The sequence below is a fragment of the Balaenoptera borealis genome (genome assembly GCF_965194805.1).
Source record: "Balaenoptera borealis genome assembly, chromosome: 4".
Lineage (NCBI taxonomy): Eukaryota > Metazoa > Chordata > Mammalia > Artiodactyla > Balaenopteridae > Balaenoptera > Balaenoptera borealis.
In genome coordinates this window covers 52,472,477-52,492,360 of record NC_138861.1, presented here as the reverse complement: position 1 = coordinate 52,492,360, position 19,884 = coordinate 52,472,477, and the positions used below count along the sequence as shown (strand labels likewise).

General features: G+C 48.3%; 1 protein-coding gene across 1 annotated transcript in view; it reads right to left on the bottom strand.

The window, feature by feature from the left end:
* LOC309628525 (uncharacterized protein) overlaps positions 1–5,094 on the bottom strand; it is a 65,622-nt gene extending 60,528 nt beyond the window's left edge. Inside the window, exon 1 of the mRNA XM_082391614.1 lies at positions 3,828–5,094. Within this exon, the coding sequence (XP_082247740.1) occupies positions 3,828–4,071 (244 nt within the window). The 5' untranslated portion in view covers positions 4,072–5,094. The remainder of the gene's footprint in view (positions 1–3,827) is intronic.
* Positions 5,095–19,884: the final 14,790 nt, after the last annotated feature.

Below are 19,884 nucleotides of genomic sequence, written 5' to 3'. Positions count from 1 at the left end.
AAAAAAGCCACTATCAGGACCAATAATAATAAGAGCAGCTAACAATTACTGGACATCAGCCAAGGTCCAGGCACTGTGCTAAGTAGTTTACACCTATTATCGAATTTAATTCTCACAACCTCATGAGCAAGAAGTATTGATATACCCATTTTACAGGTGAGAAAGCTGAGGTCTGGAGATGTTCATTTGCCCAAGGCCATGCAGCTGGTAAGTAAGTAGGAGAGCAGGGATTCACATTCTCAGTTGTTTCTCTTCTGAGCTGTGCTCACCCTAGAAAACCCGGAGGTAAAACAGAAGTCCGTGGCCACGCATTCTGGGAGCGCCTCAACAATGTTAGGGATCTGGTGGAAAAAGAAGCCCAACAAAGACATCAGGACCATCGAAGGTGTGGATTCAGGTTACCCAAGGCCTGACAGAAGACGGCTCATCTTTGGGCAACTCTCAGAATTGGACAGAATTTGACTGATGGACCAGTACCTTCCAAACCCCAGCCTCTCCTGACCCTCCCTCCTGCTAGACTGCCTCAGTCAATTCCTGCCACCGCTGAGATTCCTCGCCATAGGCTGTGTGCCAGCAACCTGAAGGGCACCAGAGAATCCTGTCTCTACCTTAGCAATGGTCACATTTGCCCTGGGGCAAGATGGAAGGGAGCAGGGCATGTTAGTTTTTTGCATGCCTGATAGTGTCACTGAAATTGTCATGATGTCACCAAGGCATATTTAGGGGACTCGGATGACATTTCAAGGGAAACCAGAAAAGTCCCTCATGTTTTTGGAAACCAGTGGCCAGAACGCCTGGAGACAGGGCAAAGCTGCTGGGAAGGGGCGCCAGGACTCTGACCTCGACACCACAGCTGCAGCTCCTCACTCCCCTATTCCACTCGTCTTGGGAGTCAGGGCATGAACGAACTGCCCCTTTGGCCAAAAACCCTCAAAGCAGGCACTTTTGTGAGCTCAAGGCTTCAGGTGAAGATATTTCCTCCAGCTGGAGGTCGTGTTCTGTGCTCAAAAGTCATAAACTCATCCCTCAGGACCTGCGGGCACCAAGAGCATTCCGTTCTGACAGCCTGCCCACTCAGAAAACTGCAAGGGTAAGAAGAGAAAACAACTTGCTCTGGGCCCAAGGAGAGTCATAAAAAGGTGGGGAGTGAGGCAGTGGAGGAGGTCTGGACTGAACAACTTGATGAGATCTTTCATGGATGACATTTTACTGCCACGCAAATTACTCTTCGCACAACTGAACACCTAAAACATCCTCTGCTGGGTGCTCTGCATGGATGCCTCCTGTTTCCAGGGCAACCATACCTGGGGTGGAGGGTGGCAAGCAATAATAGATGGGCTAGTTAAGCCTACTGCCTTGACAACTCAGGTCCCTGAAGTGGACGAACAGCCCACTGGTGCGTGAATACAGTCCTAACACTAGACAGAGCCAGTGGGAGAGATGATGAAACGGGCATCCAGGGGGAGAAATTTGAAGCTCACAGCACCAGGGCTTTCAATGAAAATAACCCTGATCAACAGTCTCCCTATAGATTCTAGCCATCAGCACACTGATCTTAGCTGTCTCTCTCCCTCACTTCTTCTCTCACAAGCTATCCATCAGATAACATTCACTTACTTGGAATGTTTCTAAGTCACAAATTTGAATCTTGAAACTACAATATCCACCACTGTCGGCTCTTTTTCTGTTTGTTTGGGTTTTTTTGGTGGGGTGGGGGGAGCAATGAAACCCAGGTAGGGAGTGAATCAAGATTCAGGGAATGGAACTGATGAAAAGTAGCTCAGGCAATAGACTATGCAGGAAGGCACAAGGATGGGCTTGGCAACATCAACCACAAAGGGGAACCCAGAGTCCTGCAGTGTGTTGACTTCTCCGGGGAAGCTGGAGGAGTTTGAGGCCGAGGACGGTGTCTTCTGGCCAAGGTCTTTCAGAAGAAAGATTCTGTCTCCACCACGGTGAGTGGCCTGGAAAGGGCAGAGGTGACTGGCAAACCTGGAGAGGAGGCCTTGTCCTTGTGGCTCCTGGTGGGATGCCAGAACCAGCGGGTGGGTGGCTGTAAGGGATGGAGCCTGTGGGTCTGTGGAGCTCCAGGCATGTAAGACAATATTTTAAGTGCTCACTTCTCCCTGAGCTCTCTGACACTGTGGCTATTAAAGCTAAGCCCCAATCCCCTGGAGGCAGGTGAGCTCTGAAGTCCAAAGGCACAGTCCTGCCCCTGCAGGGAGAAGGAGCAGGGTGGAGAGGGAGCAGCTCCCTGGAGGATCCAGGGCAATAAGGGTTTTGGTTGGCAGGTGGGGGGAGTGTGTCCATGAAGCAATGACTGAGCATCTCACGATCTAGTCATCTGGAAGTAAAGGAAGAAGGAAGACAGGGAGAATGAAACCAACACATAACAGTAAAGAAGATGGTGGAAAGGACACTGAATTGAGGAGGTGTACTGAGCAGGGGAGGGCTGAGCAGGGAGGTTAGTTACCCAAAGCTTAGGGGGCTCTGGGAGGCTTCACAGATCCCCACAGACGCCCCGCCCCTCTCATCATTCCTCAGCTCTGCTCAGTCACACTCCCCTAAGAGGCCCCCATCTTCTGGAAGAGTTTGCTTCTGAGAGCAGGGACTGCAGAGTTTCAGGTGAAGGCTTGGAAACCAGTGGCCCCATTATGAACCCAGGCATTTGGAGCTGGCACTATGCTAAATAAGACGCCTTGCAGAAAGAGGTTTTCTTATTTTCTTCCTTCCTCTTCCCCTCTGGGAATAAAAGTAGGTTGTGTTTCTCCTGCCCCCGTTCCTTGGCGATCTCGGAAAGGAGAGCTGAAAGGGCTTCTTGGATCACCTCGTCCAATTCTCAGCCCAGGATATCAAGGCCAGCGCCTTTTGTCCCGGCTCACGTGGCCACTGCAGGGACTGAGGCCAAAACCAGTTGCTGGGGCAGGGGGTGTTGGAAGTGGTTCTGAGGTCAGCCACTGGAGTCACGTAGGGCAGGCACTCGGCCCCCGGGCCCTGGGAGGTGGGGGGCATTGAGGGGGGGGGCTCCTGGGCTCCCTCCCATGCCGGCAGGGTTGGGGGTGCTAGGAAAGAGGGTGGCGAGAGGGAGAGCTACAGGTGCGGTGACAGACAGGCACTGGTCAGAAGGGATAGGTCCCGGAGGGGATCTGCTCGGCCACGGTCTAAGCTTTGTGCCGGGGGCAGAGCGCTCTCGCCGCTGGGTTGGTGTGCTCGCCGAGAAACTTCGGGGACCGTAGAAGTGCAACTGGGCACAAGAGATCACGGAGGGGGCAGGGATGGGGGCCTTGCAGGGGCAGGAAGGGAACTGGTGTCTTCCATCTCCTGCGCGAACATCAAGACTGATCCGGTGCCGGGTCTCTCCACCCCCGCTCCAACTCCCTTTCTTGTCCTTAACTCGGCCCCAAGGTCCGTGGCCCACAGAGGAGACTGAGAAGCCGAAGGGCGGCAGAAAGGAGCGCCCCTGGGACCCGCCTGGGCGACACAATCATCCCATCGGTCTCCCTGCCCTGGAACCCGGGTTCAGCCGGTGCGCCTCTGCGCACAGCGGTGGCGCCGAAGGGCCCCGAGTCCGTCCAGGCGCCGCCAAAGGCGCCTACTCATGCAGACAGCGGGGGAGGCAGAAGTTGAAAATACCAGCACAGAAATGCCTGCCTGTCCCAAAGGCCGGACGACTGCAGGCCGGGGCGCCGGGGCGCGTGGTGGGGAGGCGAGCGGAGAGCGGAGGGGGGCTCCGCACCGCCCGAAGCCAGCGGCGACCCGCGCCCCCGCGCGCCCCGGCGCCGCCTCGCCTCGGTGCCCGGGGCGCAGGGGGCGCCGGCGGGACTTACCCCAGAGCAGAGTGAGCGGCTGGGCTTTGGGGATGAGCGCCAGGGAGTACACGGCCCCCAAGTGGAGCAGGCTCATCAGGAAGACGTTCCTCCAGACGATGTCCTGCCGCCGCCCGCGCGCGCCGGGCTTCTCCCGGCCGCCGCCGCCGCCGCCCTCCGAGCCCTCGACCCCGAAGCCCACACGGATTTCCTCCTTGGCGGTGCGGAAGGGGACCTTCCCCTCGTCGGCGGCCGGGCCTGGCATGGCTGGGGAGAGGCGGGCGCTCGTGGCAGCGGCAGCAAGCAGGCGAGCAGCCGGCGCGGAGCTCTCTGGTGGGGGCGACGGCTTCTGCCTTTTAGGCGGGGATTTCCGCACCTCCCGTCCCCGCCTTCCCGGGGCTTCTCTTCTTCTGGCGTTCAGCGCGGCTTAAGGATGCAAATCTTGGCGCCCGGCATCTATTGCTAGCGAGTCACCCCTGCCGCTGCCGGGGCTGAACTCTGCAGCGAGGAACTGGAGGCGAGCGCCAGGGGCTGGAGGGGACGCAGGCGGGTGGGGGGAGGGGGTGTGGAAAAAGCCGAGAAAGCGGCGGGGGAGGGAGCGCTCCGAGGGAGGGAGCTGGGAAGAAAGACCCGCATAGCTACAGCCAATCAGCATCGCCTGTGGGGCTCTTAAAGAGAAAGGCGCCCCCTGGGCCTCCGCTGCCCGGGCTCCCCGGGGCCGGTCGGGGCAGCCTGCTCGGCAGGCAGCGGGCAGCCTCCGCCCGCGGGTGGGTGAGCGGTGGCTCCCGGGTCAGGGAGCCTGCAGAGGGGCTCACAGCACTTCTGCAGCTGTTGTTGTGTATTTCTCCGGTTCCCAGAAATACCCTTCCCTTTTGAAAAGACTTCTTTTTGCTTTGAAGCTACGGGCTGGAGGATTTACAATACTTGCCCCAGGTCGGAACACAAGCTAAGGCCAGATCTGAGTTGAGAATCACAAGTCCCTGTGTCTCCCGGTTCTTATGGCTCCTTGGGCCTGTGGCGGGGGGGGGGGGGGGCGGCGGGTTGCAGGCAGCCGCTCAACTCTTTTTTTTTTTTTTTTATAAAACACCTTTATTGGAGTATAATTGCTTTACAATGTGGTGTGTCAGTTGCTGCTGTATAACAAAGTGAATCAGCTATACGTATACATATATCCCCATATCCCCTCCCTCTTGCGTCTCCCTCCCACCCTCCCTATCCCACCCCTCTAGGTGGTCACAAAGCCCCGAGCCGCTCAACTCCTTATTGGACAGCTTGCAGCCAGACACACAGTAGGTGCTCAAATATTGCCTATTAGATGATGAATAAATGGTTTGGGGGCTGGTTAGTATACAGCAGTGCGCCGCCACTACGCGGCCCATCAGCCACGCAGCTGTTTGTGGCAAATTCTCCGCTAACTACTGCGTTTCTGGACTGTCTCCTAAGCCTCGAAGTCAGCATCGTTGAGATGGAGCTTTAGAAAAACATCACCCAGAACGTTCCAAGGAAACTTAACCTCAGAAGAATCGTGTCTGCTCATTCCTCCTCTCCCAACGCGGATAATTTAGAACTCTCCAGAGGGAGCCCTGATCGCACCGAAGTGCAGAGGAGGGTGAGCTGGCCGTGTCCCAAGCAGCTGTGGCTGCACCTGCGGCGGATAGCAGAAGGACAGGGGCCAGGAATGGAAGCTAGGGGCTCTGGATTCTACTTCTAATTCACTGGGACCCACCTCCGTCCTCTGGGGACAAATTTCCTTACCAGGAAGTAAGCTTTATTCTTCTTTCCAGCTTGCAAAGTCTATAAATGTGAGTTTGAAAGGATACCATTATGTTGACAAAGAAAGCTGATTTTTGGATCAACTTGTTAGGAATCCTTTCCAGCGTTACAGGAGAGGGAAAAACATTACCAAGGACTGACTACATGAAAGGGCCATACATGAGCATCTCATTGTTAGTAGACCAGAATCAGTCCAATCAGCCAGAAAAAACAATGCCTAATTTAAAACTGAAGCAACGTATGTGGCTTGTGGAATGGTGGCCACTGAGCCAGTGTTATGGTGTTGCTTCAGTTGGAGCTGAAATTATAGAATGAAGGGACACCTGCCCGGCGCCCAGATAAACGCCGGCCCTGTCATTAGACCAGTGAGACAACAGAACATGAGACTTGAGGACATAAACTTCATCAGCCTGCTCAGCCTTGGCTTTATAACGAACCACTTTTTCTTCTCATGCCCCCTCTGCTCCCCACAGCCACCAGACCCACATCTTCCCTGTGGTTCTCTATTCAGACTGTCCTTTCTCTAGGGGTGGAGTAGTTGCTCTGTCAAAAGCCTCTCTCTGGGTTGTTGTAATGACTCACCTCACCCTCACTGTAACCATTCAGTCACTTGTTGGGCAGGCAGTGTGCACCAGTCCTGCTATGTGCCAGCGCTGGTGCACACTGGGGATACGAAGACGAATAAGGTGTGGTCCATGCCCTAAAGGAGCTCCTCATCTAGGAGGGAAGACACATCAAACAAGTGTTACCTCTTGGCTATGAACTGGGAAGGGCAGGAAGGTCCAGTCCGTTATCAGAAAAAAATAAATAAATAAATTCTTGTTAGGCATCAAGTGTACATACAAAGAGTTCAGGGGAGGCAGCAAAACAGTTCTTTATGTGGCCCCAGAGTACCTTATCTGTTACATAAGCTACTTCATCTTGGCTCTATCTTAAATGAATATCTTCCTCTCTTCCTGCCAACAGGTCAGACTGGGTGTGGCCAATCATTTCAGTTGGTTGGACTCATGATAGAGAAGATGTTTTCATCTGTTGGAGGTGGGAGGACGTGCTCTTCAGGCCTTTCAGATGCTGCTTACAGAAGGATGGCTGAAGGACATTAGCCCCTCCAGATCTAGCCTCAGAGTGACACCTCTACACATACAAGGTATAGTCTTGAATATCCCCTGTGGCATATTATGCCGTCAGGGCTACTGTCTCTTTTCTCCATCTTACTAAAGACCCTAGTATATTTTCTTAGCTTCTGGTCAAGACCCTAGAAGTGGATGGGTATTCATCTCACTCATGGGACAGTAACCCTTATACTGTCAAACAAAGAATTACCAAAAAATGTGATAAGACGCTACTAGAGGTATGTGCAGGAATTAAGTGGGGCCATGAAGAAAGGAGTAGTTAATTCACACTAGAGGGGAGGAGGCAGGTGATATCTGGGTAAGGGTTTTTTTTTTTCTTTCTTTTTTTTGGAACTTGATTTTTAAAAATTTTAAATTGTGGTAAAATACACATAACAATGACCATCTTAATCATTTTTAAGTGTTCACTTCAATAGTGTTAAATATATTCACATGGATATGTAACCAATCTCCACAACTGTTTCACCCTGCAAAGCTGAAAATCTATACACATCAAACAACTCTCCATTTCTCTGTCTCCCTACTCCCTGGCATCCGCCATGTGGTACTTACTGTTTCTATGCGTTTGACTACTCTGGATATCTCATAATATAGTATTTGCCTTTTTGTGACTGGTTTACATCACTTAGCATAATGTTTTCAAGTTTCATCTATATTGTAGCATGCGTCAGAATTTCCTTTTTTAAAATATTTATTTATTTATTTATTTATTTATTTATATTTTTGGCTGTGTTGGGTCTTCGTTTCTGTGCGAGGGCTTTCTCTAGTTGTGGCGAGCGGGGGCCACTCTTCATCGCGGTACGCGGGCCTCTCACTATCACGGCCTCTCTTGTTGTGGAGCACAGGCTCCAGACGCGCAGGCTCAGTAGTTGTGGCTCACGGGCCCAGTTGCTCCGCGGCATGTGGGTTCTTCCCAGACCAGGGCTCGAACCCGTGTCCCCTGCATTGGCAGGCGGATTCTTAACCACTGCGCCACCAGGGAAGCCCTCCTTCCTTTTTAAGGCCAAGTAATTTACCTCTCTCTCTCTCTCTCCCTCTCTCTCTCTCTCTCCCTCTCTCTCTCTCTCTCTCTCTCTCTCTCTCTCTCTCTCTATATATATATATATATATATATATACACACACACACACTACATTTTGCTTGTCCACTCCATCTGTGGACACTCGGGTTACTTCCACCTTTTGGCTATTGTGAATAATGCTGCTGTGAACATGGATGTACTGTTATATCTGCTTTCAATTGTTTTGGATATATACCTAGAAGATTTTATGGTAATTCTATATTTAATTTTTTTCTGGAACTTCTATACTGTTTCCCATAGCACCTGCACCATTTTACATTCCCACCAACGGTGCACAAGAGTTCCAATTTCTCCACATCTTCACTAACACTTGTTATATTCTGTTTTTTTATTTTTTTCGATTACAGCCATCCTAATGGGTGTGAGGTGATATCTCATTGTGGTTTTGATTTGTAGTTCCCTAATGATTAGCAATGTTGAGCAGCTTTTCATGTCATCTTTGGAGAAATGTCTATTCTAGTCTTTGCCCATTTTTAAATTAGATGTTGTTTGGTTTTCTGTTGTTGAGTTGCAGGGGTTCTTTATATATTCTGGATCTTAACCCCTTGTTAGATAAATGGTTTGCAAATATTTTCTCCAATTCCATAGTTTGCCTTTTTACTGTTGTGGTTTTGATGCTTAGAAGTTTTAAATATTGATGTAGTCCAATTTACCTATTTTTACTTTTGTTCCCTGTGCTTTTGGTGTCATATTCAAGAAATCATTGCCAAATCCAATGAAGCTCTCTCCCTGTGTTTTCTTCTAAGAGTTTTATAGTTTTTATCTTTTATGTTTAGGTCTTTGATCCATTTTGAGTTAACTTTTGTATATGGTGTATGGTAAGAGTCCATGTCATTCTTTTGCATGTGGATACCAGTTTTTTAAACACTATTTGTTGAAAAGACTCTCCTTTCCCCACTGAATGGTTTTGGCATCCTTGCTGAAGATCATTTGACCATATACTTGAGGGTTTATTTCTGGACTTTCTATTTTATTCCATTGGTCTATATGTCTGTCTTTTTGCCAGTACCACATTGTTTTGATTACTGTTGCCTTGTAATAAGTTTTGCAATCTAGAAGTATGAGACCTCCAACTTTATTCTTCTTTGTCAAGATTATTTTAGTTATTTAGGGTCCAGTGAGAGTCCGTGTGAATTTTAGGATGGGTTTTTTTCTGTTTCTGCAAAAAATGTCACTGAGGTTTTTATAGGGATTGCATTAAATCTGGAGATCACTTTGGTTAGTACTGACATCTTAACAATATTAATTCTCCAGTCCATGAACATGGAATGTTTTTCCATTTATTTGTGTCTTCTTTAATTTCTCTTAGCATCATTTTGTAGTTTTCAGTGCACAAGTCTTTTGCCTCTTCAGCTAAGTTTACAGGGTAAGGATTTTGAAGAAGTACTGTTTAATAGAAATATAATGCATGCCATGAATTCAAGCCACTTGTGTAAATTTAAATTTTCTAATAGCCACATAGAAAGAAACAATAAATTTTAATAATATTTTACTTAACCCAATATATCCAAAATATTATCTTTTCAATGGGTAATCAATGTAAAATTACTGGGACATTTATACTTTTTTTCACACACTGTCTTCAAAATCCAGTGTTTATACTTACAGCACAGCACATCTTAATTCAGATTAGCCTCATGTGGCTACTGGCTACATATTAGAGAGCACAGTTTTGAAGAATGAGTAGTTTACTAGACAAAGAAATGGAGGAGGGCAACCCAGGCAGAGAAAATAGTGTGAGCAAAAGCTTTTGCATTTGTCACTCAGAGAGATGTCTGGAATATCCGAAGTGAAAGTAGAGAAATGGTGGGAGATGAAGATGAAATGTCATGCGGTGGGCAGCCCATGAAGGTAGGTGGGTGTCTTTCAGGCCCAGCAGAAGTAGCCATGTGAGGGGAGGCACTGACTGGCTTTATGCAGCGTAATAAAATGATCAAGTTTGCATTTCAGAAGGACCACTCTAGAAGAGGTGTGGAGAATGATTGGACTGCAGGTAGACAGAGGTAAGACTGAAGGCAAGAAGAGCAGTCAGGGCACCATTTTAAGAGTCTGGTCGATTGATGAGGAGGGTCTGAAGTAAGACAAAGGTACAGATTCTGGAAAAGATGTGTTAGAGAGGAGAAGATAAAGCCAGAGGAACTCAAATAGAAGAACCAACAGGATTTGATGCTTGACTGAAAATGAAGGAGGAGAAATAAAAAGTACAGGATTCTTTCTGGGTCCCTGGGTTGGATATTCAGGTGAAAAACAGTGTCACTTACTGAGATACTAAATCGTACTGTGTTTATTACCACTTTTGTGAAACGGGGACGATAGTACCTCCCATACGGTATTTCTATGGTGACTGAAGTTTAGAACAGTGTCTGGCATGTAGTACGGAGTCCAGAAATATTAGTCATCATCATCACCATCCCATGGATCATCATTTATGAGAAGGGACTGAAGAAATATTCAGTATATTCAACATTTGTTAAATATACATATAGGCCTGGAGCCCAGCAAAGGTCTAGGATGGAGAGAGTAACTTAGTGGTAGTTTAATTTAGTAAAATCCATGGCAGTGGAAGCAGTTGCCCAGGGAAGGTAAGAAAAGGACTCAGGATAGACTTCTAGTGAACTGCTATTTGTGAGAATAGCAAAGAAAGAGAAGCCAGTGGTGTGGACAAAGCAGGACTGATGAGAGATGGGGAAGAAGCAGCAGAGTGTGGGAGAGCAACCTCGAATATTACAGGAAGGCTGGGGAGGCTGGGAATGAAGAGACCACTTCATACAGAGGTCATCGCTGACCTTTGCCAAGGCCTTTTCATTGAGTGATGGGAACAGACCTTACACAGAGGTGTGTTTAAGAATAAGGAGGAGGAGAGACAAAGAGGGGGAGGAGCCGGGCGGGAGCCGCCCCGCCCACCGTGCGCGGGCTGGGGCGGCCCGGTTCGAGGTTTGGGCTTCGGCGGTGAGTCCGGCGCGGCGCCGCTCCGAGCCCGCTGAACCGCGGAGCCCGGGAGCTGTAGCCTCGCCCCAGGCAGGCCGGGCGGAGTGGTGGGTGGGCTTTTTCCGCTTGCCCGCGCGGCGCCCACCCAGCTCCCCTGCTTTATTATGGATTGACCCGCGCGCCCGGGTCCTCAAGTCAAAGCAGAGCGTCGGCGTCCCCGGGAGGCCCCCGTCCGGCCAGCCTCGTAGCTGACGCCGCTGAGGGGCCGGGGCTGGGTCCGGACCCCCCGGGCCCGCCGCCCTCCCCTGCCGGCTCTCCTCTCCGCAGCCCTCTGCCCTCGCCTCGGAGGGACCGGGAGCCGGCATGGCGGGCAGCTCCCCGGCCGCCGGGCCCCAGGGCCTGCTGACCTTTGGGGACGTGGCTGTGCACTTCACCCAGGAAGAAGGGGCACGTCTGGACCCGGGGCAGAGGGCCCTGTATAGAGACGTGATGCTGGAGACATACAGGAACCTGGCCTCCCTGGGAGTTCCAGGATCCAAACCAGATCTGATCTCCCAGCTGGAGCAAGGAAAGGAGCCCTGGGGCTCGGACCTGCTGGGGGCCCAGGAAGGAGAGACCGCGGGAGACCCCAGCACAGCAACGCTTCCGACACCAAATGTAGGGGGTTCCTCACACCAACCAGTCTCCACCGCTCTGCACATCAACTGGGTGTCCTACAATTTAGTTCTGACACTGACCACGCGGAGTTAGCGCAGACCCTGCCCTTGAAGGGCTCAGTCCCACAAGACCGCCCCCACTTCAGGTGCCAATCACAAGGCCAGGCTGGCACCTGTGCTTCTGATCGACCAGCTGTAGATTGGAGGTTCCCACGACCCCATCCTTGGGCTTGATTAATACGCTAGAACAGCTCAGAACTCAAGGAAACACTGTACTTAACAGTTACTGGTGAGTTACCGGTTTCTTATAAAGGACACAACTCAGGAAAAAAAAAAGAATAAGGAGGAGGAGGGGGACTTCCCTGGTGGTCCAGTGGTTAACCCTGCACTTCCAGTGCAGGGGGGGCAGGTTCGAACCATGGTTGGGGATATAAGATCCCACATGCTGCGCGGCTCGGCCAAAAAAAAAAAAAAGAATTAAGGAGGAGGAGACAAGCATGGCATACCTGCGTAAATTAATTTTCAAGAAGCTTGGCAATGAAGAGGAGAAGGACAGAGAGGTGAAGTTGAGTGTGTTTCTGAGGAATCTGAATATATCTGCTGGGTTAGGGAATGGTAATGAAAGGTCAAAGTTCAAAAATATAAGAAAGAGGATGCTTGAAGGAACTATTTTCCTAAGGTTGGGGGTTAGACAGGATGGGATCAAGTGATCACATGGTTGGCTGAGCTTTGAAGAGAGGGACAGCTTTTTCTTGACACTGGAAGGAAATGAGGATGAGGGCGGATTTAGCTTGCAGAGTGAGCCAGTAAAGTGAGACAGGGTGCTGTGATTCAGGGCTGGTTTGCTCTGAAGGGAGGTCAGATCACCTGCTAGGTAAGCAGAGTGGGAATTTGGTAGAAAGCTGGGGAAAAGTGATGAAAGATTCCAGGAGCTGTTGAGCGGAATGAGAGAGGAAGCTGACCAAGACCCCTAAAAGGTTGTAGAGCCAAATTAAGGGCCCAAGTAAGAACGGAAGCCACAAGCTCGTAAGGCGCCAGTCTGCACAGTCATGGTGACACAGCCTCACTCGGCAGTCGGATGGGATCTCCAGATGGAAGTGGGGATGGGGGCTTGATGGGAGGACAAGAGAGCCGGGTGACTGAGGTGCTGGTGAGACAGAAGTTTGTGAGGAGTCCAGGCTGGGGAAAGGGGGAGGAAATGTGATCAGAAGGAAGCAAAGAACTCACAGGTAGTGGAGGAAGCAAAGGCATTGAGGTTTTGAGGAAGCTGAAGGGTAGATTTCTATCTGTCAGGCAATGAGAATAAAGGAAGCAATGGCCACTGTGCACCAAGAGTGGGATTCGGAACTTAAGACCTATGGTGGTCGAAGAGTTTCCAACGATAAACTCCAAGGTGAGGCCACAGGGTTATATAGGAGGTGGCGGTCGCTGGAGCTGAGGAGGCTGAGGTATCTGGACAGCACCTCCACGGAAGACTGAAGTCCCACAGGGAGGCATATGGGTTTAGCTGGAGAAGATTGTGAGCCAGGTGCCCAAGGGCTGTGGGGAGGCTTCCTAAACAAGGACAGGTAACAGTTCTCAAATGTCAATGAACAGTTACAAGTTTACAAACACAAACTACAAAAGGGCAGCTCTGAGATGTACTGGCAGAAAACCGTCACAGCCAGAATGCCTAGGTTCTGGCCAACAGTATGTGCCTCGGAGTAGAAGTTGCTTCAGGTAGGGAGAGAAAGAGGACAGGAGATGAAAGTGTTGGATGGCAACACTACCTATAAAAACTGTGTGTGAGACTTGCTTGTGAGGTGTGTGGGCTGGCGTGGTCAGGAGGCCTTCATGGAGACGGTGGCAGCAAAAAGGCCCTGAAAGATAGAATGACCTGGTAGCAACTCCCAGTTGGAACGCTGTGCCAGAGACGTCTCAGAGATGGGAGTGAGCCTGGCAAAGTATCTAGCTAAAGGGTTAATACAAGATTTTTAAAAATTGTATAAGAAATGTTTGTGGAGGGACTTCCCTGGTGGTCCAGTGGGTAAGACTCCGCACTCCCAATGCAGGCGGCCCTGGTTCGATCCCTGGTCAGGGAACTAGGTCCTGCATGCCGCAACTAAGACCCGGCACAGCCAAATAAATAAGTAAATAAATTAATTTAAAAAAAAAAAAGGAGTTTATGGAGAAAATGCCAGCTCTGGGGAGGAAGGAAAGAGGAAGAAAAGATCCATTCTTGAAGTAAGAGATTTACAGTGATTCTCATGCCTGTGGTTTTCTTACGGAAATTTAGATTTTGGCTACAGGAACTACAGTGTTGTGAAAATGATCCAGGTTTGGCATCTGGAAACCTGGGTTTGAGTTTGGCTTCACCACTCTGAATTGGCAAGTCTGAGTACTCTGTGATTTGGGGACCATGACAGTCTCTTAGATCTTCAATTTCATCCTACATAATGTAAGAATTAAGACAGCTCCACGCTGGGAATACTCTGTGCAATTTACCTAATAATCTAAACTTCGGTTTTTTCATGTGCTAATAAACGGAGATACCCCTTACCTCACAGGAACAGAGCTCAGGACGAGGTCTGATACCTAGTTAAGTGCTGAATAATGTTGGTATTTTATCGGTTTTTAATCATACCAGAGAGATAGACTCCACGCAGTTACGAAACCTGCCTGGCCAGGACGCCAGGATGCTTCTGGGGGCCCCAGACTGGGAAGAAACGCATCCCTGGGTGGGCTAGAGGGATTCAGACCTTGAAGGAAGGGATTCTGGCTGCACCAGGATTCGTTTGCTCTGAAGGGAACTATGAAATAACATAAAATCTCCTGCTCTACTTTATCAGAGGTAATCATTTAAGGCAACTCCTTTGGCTCAGGAAGGAATGAGCTCTGCAGCTCTTGCAGATTAAAGGACGGGGGGTTGCCTCTTGGATGAGATGCATGGACAGCAATTTCAAATGTAAACCTCTTTCTGCTCCCAGAGTAGGAAAACCACTCATAGGCTTTAGATTAGAGTGATCTCAGGGGAGCATAAAGTTGGGAAGTTAGCCTCCAAGACTATGGGAGGATCGGTTTTGAGATACAGCAACACCACGGCATACTAGAAATTTAGTCTTCTCAGCTTCCTTCAATCACAGGAGTGTTGTCATCTCTGCTTCTGTACTAAATGGATTGGAATATTTTCCCCATTAAGATTTTATAGCAGTGGATGAGGGGAAGCTGTTCCTCTGAAAGGAATGCGTCTATTGCTTTGGATGTGAAGAGAGGAAGGGGTTTTCTTTTAACAAAACCCCAGCCTTACTGCTTAAGACTCTTCCCCCATTTCCTGACCACTCTTCATAGAGTGCTCCAATTTGGCAGCAGGAAACTGGGCACTGGAAATAGCCAGATCTGAAGACCCTACTTCGTAATTCATAGATAGGAGAGGGTCTACTTAGTGAAAAACCCAACCCAAACCTGCCTCTGATATCACCTGTCAGTGACATGCTGCCCCCTGCATCTTTCCAAGTTATCTTCAGTTTGAATCAATCAAGAGTCCTTCCTTAAGCATCTATCGATTTCGCCTCCTCTAGAAGCCAGCACGGAGCTCAGCTCCACGGACAGAGGAGTGCATGGCTGCGCTCCTGGAACTCACAGCCCGGGAGGGAGGCAGAGAGGGATCAAATAATCCCTACAGGGCGTGCATGCACAGAGGCTAACCAGTGCTACGGAGGAGTCTCTCCTTTTTACGACCCAGCCGTGACACGTGAACATTTGTCAGTACCTACGCCACATCCCCCTTTGACCAACAGCTGCCTAGAAACGAGGTCCACAAACCAAAACAAGGTCCACACTCCTCCCCACTCTCTCTCCCTGCTCCCAAATCCCAGCTCTCTGAATGAACAATCCCTATTGTTGTGGCAGAAGAAAGACAGTGCTGATGAGGTTTTCACCCACATCTCTTCCAGCTCTCCCGTCCCTGTCCTCCGACAACACCCACCCCATTTTCTTTTAGGATAGTTATTTTGGTTTCCAAGGGCAGATGAACATAGAGAAGCTCTTATTTACTTCTCAGCATTAGCTGCTGTCATTGTTTCTGTTTCAATGACCTCTTTCTCTTCTTGCTGTGTCCGTTACCACGGGCTGCTCTTAAAGCAAAGGCACTGTGGTTCTCTAGCTTGGAGAGGGCATTTGTCAATAGAGTTCAGGAATGTCAAAAGAGTGACCCAGATTTGCAGCACCAGAGGGAAAACTCATTCATTGTTGAGTGTCCTGTGTAATCAAATATAGCGTATTCTTTTTTTAAAATTAATTAATTTATTTTTCGCTGCGTTGGGTCTTCGTTGATGTGCATGGGCTTTCTCTAGTTTCGACGAGCAGGGGCTTCTCTTAATAGTGGTGCACAGGCTTCTCATTGCAGTGGCTTCTCTTGTTGCAGAGCATGGGCTGTAGGTGCACGGGCTCAGTAGTTGTGGCGTGCGGGCTTAGTTGCTCCACGGCATGTGAGATCTTCCCGGACCAGGGCTCGAACCCATGTCCCCTGCATTGGCAGGCGGATTCTTAACCACTGCGCCACCAGGGAAGGCCTAGCATATTCTTGATGTGGGGAACGGGTGTGTAGAAAGGTTAATTTCATGGAAATATTTATCATTGCTGAGGGGGACTCACTACTTAAGGACCTCAAGGCCAAGCAAATATATCTGTCCCAAGTCCTCAAGTAGAAACTTATTTCTTAAATGCCCGCCTATTCATTTCCAACCAAGGAAAGCACTGCATTGATTGTTCTTCAGAAAAATCAATCAACTCTTCGAGAGGAAAAAAGGTATCCAAATATAAATAGGCTTGAGTTGTTTCTGTTATCTTTCTTCAAAGCTTTGGTACTATCCCAAGATTGTCTTTGGTTCCTTCTGAAGACTTGTAGGTAACATACAAAGACACTGTGGGACAGGTAGATGGGTCATAGACTTCCAGAGCTGTAAGTGAAATTAGAGATCATCTAGTCCTACCCCCTCATTTTACAGGTGAGACATGGAGGCAAAAGGAAATGGGGTGGTTTGACCAACAGTAAGTGGCAGAGAAGACACTAGAACCCAGCTCTTTGACTCTCAGATCGGTGCTCTGCTTCACTGTCCCTCGTGAAGATGTAATTATAGCAACTGGGATAGAGCGGGCTCTCTAGTAGCTTTTTCTTTTACACGTAGATATTCTTTTTTTTTTTAATTTTTATTTTACATTGGAGTACAGTTGACTTAATTAAACTTAAAAACTTTTGCACAGCAAAGGAAACCATAGACAAGACAAAAAGACAACCCTCAGAATGGGAGAAAATATTTGCAAATGAAACAACAGACAGGATTAATCTCCAAAATATACAAACAGCTCATGGAGCTCAATATCAAAAAAAGCCAAACAATCCAGTTAAAAAATGGGTGGAAGACCTAAATAGACATTTCTCCAAGGAAGACATACAGATGGCCAAGAGGCACATGAAAAGATGCTCAACATCACTAATTATTAGAGAAATGCAAATCAAAACTACAATGAGGTATCACCTCACACTGGTCAGAATGGCCATTATCAAAAAATCTAGAAACAATAAATGCTGGAGGGGGTGTGGAGAAAAGGGAACCCTCTTGCATGGAATGTAAATTGATACAGCCACTATGGAGAACAGTATGGAGGTTCCTTAAAAACTAAAAATAGAACTACCATACAACCCAGCAATCCCACTACTGGGCATATACCCTGAGAAAACCATAATTCAAAAAGAGACATGTACCCCAATGTTCACTGCAGCACTATTTACAACAGCCAGGACGTGGAAGCAACCTAAGTGTCCATTGACAGATGAATGGATAAAGAAGATGTGGCACATATATACAATGGAATATTACTCAGCCATAAAAAGAAACAAAATTGAGTTATTTGTAGTGAGGTGGGTGGACCTAGAGTCTGTCATACAGAGTGAAGTCAGAAAGAGAAAAACAAATACTGTATGGTAACACATATATATGGAATCTAAAAAAAAAAAAAAAGGTACTGATGAACCTAGTTGCAGGGCAGGAATAAAAAGGCAGATATAGAAAATGGACTTGAAATGGGGTGGGAGGGCGAAGCTGGAGCAAACTGAGAGTAGCATCGACATATATACACTACCAAATGTAAAACATTTGGCTGGTGAGAAGCAGCCGCATAGCACAGGCAGATGGGCTTGGTGCTTTGCGATGACCTAGAGGGGTGGGATAGGGAGGATGGGATGGAGGCTCAAGAGGGAGGGTATATGGGGACATGTGTATGTATATGGCTGATTCTCTTTGTTGTGCAACAGAAACTAACACAGTATTGTTAAACAATTATACTCCAATAAAGATCTATTAAAAAAAAAAAAAAGAATCCACCTGCCAATGCAGGGGACACCGGTTTGAGCCCTGGTCCGCGAAGATCCCACATGCCACAGAGCAACTAAGCCCATGCACCACAACTACTGAGCCACAACTACTGAGCCCGCGTGCCACAACTACTGAAGCCCGCATGCCTAGAGCCCATGCTCTGCAACGAGAAGCCACTGCAATCAGAAGCCTGTGCACCACAACGAAGAGCAACAACCCCTGCTCGCTGCAACTAGAGAAAGCCCGCGCACAGCAACGAAGACCCAACGCAGCCAAAAATAAATACATCTATTAAAAAAAAAAGAAATGGACTAAAAAAAATCAACAGGGTGTGCAGCTCCACTAAAAAAATGATCTCAGACATTACTGAGTAATGATGTTTATACAAAGTTATACTAGGTGACTAACATTGTTTGCTAAATAAATACTTTAGCAGGTCTCTGGAAACATTAATCCAGAGTGTAAAAAACATGCACCACGGTTAAACCAAAGTCTGTTTTCTTTTGTTTGATTTTATTAGGTTTTTCAAGGTCTGTCCCAACACCCTAAAACCCACACATTCCGTATCTCCCAGAGGGGAGAGAAAGCAAACAGCTGGAAATTTAGGAGTGGCACAGTCTGACCCCAATCAGCTCGTAGGTGCACTACTCAACATGAGCCTGAGTGAATGGTATGGTCACCAAAGCCCTGAGCAGAGCAGATGCTACAGAAATGTATGTAAAACCAGTGTGCCAGGAAAAGTGGAACTATAAAGCTAATTTGAGCACTTTTTCTTTGTAATTTAGTTTGGTTAAAAGATTTGGAGCATTTATCTGTTAGAGGAAACAGTTAAGAGCTTCTGTGCATAGGCAGTCCTTCTTCACTGAATACTTGGAGATGCTACCTGCCTGTGACTTCTTCAGCATCTGATGAACACCCTGATAGATTTGTCAGGGGTGACATTTGGGAATGCTGCCACCGCAGCAGTTGAACGACAAAGAGGGGTGCATACGTATATATGTATGTGTGCATGTGTAGATGTCCATTCCAAATGAAGTCTCCACCATGGCTGAGCAGTCAACAGATGGCCTTGCAGTCGTTCTTAGGTGAACACAAATCTGGTTCAGGAGACAAGCGGTTATCAGAAAAGTGTTAACCGATCACCATCCCTCCCTTTATCTTTCAGGCAGGTGTTAAATAGAGTACATCTGGTTGCCAGGAATCCTACTGCATCTTTCCGTCCTCCAGCATACACGGGAATTTTCTGAATCCAAAGGAATATACAGGCTTGTTGGGCTCTCAACAGTCAGATGCAGAGCGGTTGTTCCCAACTTTCTCCTGCTGCCACACTATTCGAATGAACCAGCACCTCCATCAGCCGTGCAGCCCACACACATAAAGCTTCTCAGACGGGGCCTAAGGTACATCCATCCCATCCAGCCCAAAAGGTCACGTGCAGAGTGGAGGAGAGGAGCAGGTGAAGTGTGAGAAAGCACGTCCCAGGGATCTGCTATGTCTCCCAGCCAACGCCCAGCCCCACCTACCAGTTTCCCTCGCACCCCTTTCCTTGTTCGCTTTTCTTCAGGAAAACAAACTGCTGTCTTCCCATAATCTCCTGTTATCTTCATGCTGCAAGACTAAACTCTATTTTGGGTTCAAGTCTTCTTACCTCCATCCACTTGTAACAGCTGCTCAGATGTGAGTGGCAAATCGTTTGTTTATACTCATACTTGTAAAATCTTTGGGGTTGGTCAGGGCTCCACTGCCACCTATTCCTGTTTCTCATCTTTTGGAATGTTTTTTTTTGTAAAATGCTGCCAGTTATGCCATTGTCATGTCAAGGTAATCATGCAGCCATAACACAAATCCTAACTATAAGGGCAATACATCAAAAAAATTACTAGAGGCCAGCCTGCTGTTCAGATGGGGTCTTGGGCTGACACCACAGTCGAGGGTCAGGTCCAGAAGGTCAAGTCGCCACTTCAGTGAGTCGTAGGACTGACTCAGACCACCAAACTCCCAGGGAGCTGATATATCACCCCACTCGTGAGTCTCCAATGCTCATACATGTTATCAAGGTCCTCCTTTTTTAGTTATAAAATTATTTTTATTTTTTAATGTCTTTTTTTTTTTTGGCTGCATTGGGTCTTCATTGGTGTGCGTGGGCTTTCTCTA